The 2302-nt window shown below is 60.9% G+C and overlaps 1 protein-coding gene across 1 annotated transcript in view; it reads left to right on the forward strand.

Moving 5' to 3' along the window:
- Nucleotides 1-2302, forward strand: part of USP43 (ubiquitin specific peptidase 43) — a gene marked incomplete at both ends in the record, with an annotated part of 12024 nt that overhangs the window by 8103 nt on the left and 1619 nt on the right. Inside the window, 4 exon segments of the mRNA XM_009078907.1 lie at nucleotides 646-775; nucleotides 896-1007; nucleotides 1763-1866; nucleotides 2128-2249. Of these exon segments, the coding sequence (XP_009077155.1) occupies nucleotides 646-775; nucleotides 896-1007; nucleotides 1763-1866; nucleotides 2128-2249 (468 nt within the window).

Raw genomic sequence — 2302 nt, forward strand, 5'->3', positions numbered from 1 at the left:
GTGCTGCTCTGATTGGGTGGGAGTGGCTTGTGCAGCATTGGGCTGTGGGAGATGGGAGAAACCCTGGGATTGGTGGGAGATGGTGGTTCACCTGGCTAGAATTGGGGGGGCAGTGGGGCCTCCTGGTCAGAGCCAGCAGCACTCCACTGGGTTTAGGGAAGGTGGTCTCTGCTGGGCTAGGTGGGAAACTAGTATCTTTAGCTGTGGTTGGAGACAGGTGTGCTCTGTTGTGATTGGTGGGAGCTCTGTCTTCTCTTCTGAGATTGGTGGGAATCTCAGCACTAACTGTGGGGGTTATGTGAGGTTTGTGAGGTGTGCTTTGCTGTGATTGGTGGGAGCCGTGTGTCTGCTCCATCCCATGACTGATTGGAAGCAGGTGTGCTGTGATGTGATTGGTTGTAGTCCTGTTTTCACCTCTCCCCTCCCACCTGTGATTGGTGGGAGGAAAGCCAGCTCTGCTTGAAAAAAACCATGCTTCCTGGGCTGTGATTGGTGAGAAGTGTCAAGTGCAGGAGGCAACGCTGCAGGCAGGGGAGCACAGGCAGCCCCCGCACAGCAAGCAGGGACACACCATCGCACAAATTAACACTAGTGCTAATGAGGGCCTGTCAATGCCCCAACACTGCCCACAGGGTGCCCACGCAGCCTGCCCACCTCCCCCGGGGTGGCGCGGCCGGAGGGGCAGCACTTGCTGCCCACTGCTACCCGCCGGGCCGGGTGGCCGCATTCTGCTGCTGCTCTGCAACACGGCAGGCGCTGGTCCCCAGCTCACCAGGTACCTCCCACCCTGCCCACCCTCAGGCCCATGCCCTCATCCTGGCCTCCCACTGCAGGATGGGGCACAGGACACCTGCATGTCCCCCTCAGCCAGGTGTCCCCTGCTGTCTGTCCCCAGATTCGGGCCACCGCTGGTGCTGCGGGAGGAGCGAGGTGTCTCCTGGGAGCAGCTCCAGCAGAGCATCCTGGCCCAGCTGCAGGCCCTGCTGCGGCGAGAGGTGCGGGCACAGGTGAGCTGGGGACACCACTGTTCCCTCCCAGAGGCACGCTTGGCTGAATCTGCTGCCACCACAGAGATGGGGGAGCTTGAGCTATGGGTGGCCATGATGGAGCTTTGGGTGGCTGTGGCAGCACCATCACTTGCTGCGGTGATACCAGTGGTGACCATGGTAGAGCTGCTTGGCTGCAGGGTCACCAGGGGTGTCACTGTGAGTGATTGTGGTGGTTGTGCTGTTGATCCCTTTGGCTGACGGTCACTGTGGGTGGCTTTACTGTCCCTATGGGTGGTCATATTTGCACTGCAGGCAGCCAGTGGTGTCACTGTGGGTGACCAGTGTCCCTGTGCGTGGCTGTGGTGTCCCTGTGGGCTGTCTCATTGTCACTACAGGTGGCCAGTGGAGTCACCACAGGTGGCCACAGTGCCACTGTGGATGGCCACAGTGCTACCCAGCTCCCACAGCAGAGCCACCCCAGCCCAACCATTCCTAGCATCCGGCTGCCGCCATCCCACAGGCACTGGTGTCCCTGTGCTGCTGCTTTTCCCCACAGCCAAACCACAGCCAGTGGGACAGGTCATCCCCCAACCCCATGTGCCTCTCCCCACAAGTGTCCCCTGCCAATCCAGGTATGGAGACCAAAGAAATCTCGTTTTTTGGATGTTTTTTTGTCCCGTGTCACAAAGCCTGGCTCCTGTGGGTGCTGCTGGAGGGCAGGGTAGACTCTCTCCCCGCCCCCAGCAGCCCCAAAGCCCCTTCTCCCCTCACAGGGTGCAGGATCCCTTTTCCGCATCTGCCTGGCTGGGGGCTTGGCCCCCTGCACCTACCTGTCCCCGCAGGACCCCCGCCCTCTCTGTCACCCTGCCATTGACAGGTAAGGGTGCTGCAGGGACAGGATCATCCCTGGGATGTCCCCTCACTCCCTGGGGGTGGCCAGTGGTGTGACTATGGCCCTGTGTGTGGCTGTGTTGTTGCCATGGGTTGCTAAAGATGTCCCCATGGCTGGCCAGTGTCACTGTGGGTGGTGCATGGGGAGGTGGTGGCTGTCCCTGCCTGCCCCATGGGCTGGCAAACAAGTGGTCCCATGGGGACAGACGGTTTTGGGGGGACATTTCACCTCGTCCTTGCCCTCCAGAGCCTTGCAACTGAGCGGGGCAGGTGGGCCTCCCCATGTGAAGCTGACAGTGGAGTGGGATATGAGCACCAAAGAGCGGTGAGTCACTTGCACTCCGGGTGAGGGAACACCCCAGCACTCAGGTCACCTTCTCTGATGTCCTCACTGGTGTTATGTCATACCCCCCCCCCCCCCC

The sequence above is a fragment of the Acanthisitta chloris genome, unplaced genomic scaffold, assembly GCF_000695815.1.
Source record: "Acanthisitta chloris isolate BGI_N310 unplaced genomic scaffold, ASM69581v1 scaffold18037, whole genome shotgun sequence".
In the NCBI taxonomy this organism is placed as follows: domain Eukaryota; kingdom Metazoa; phylum Chordata; class Aves; order Passeriformes; family Acanthisittidae; genus Acanthisitta; species Acanthisitta chloris.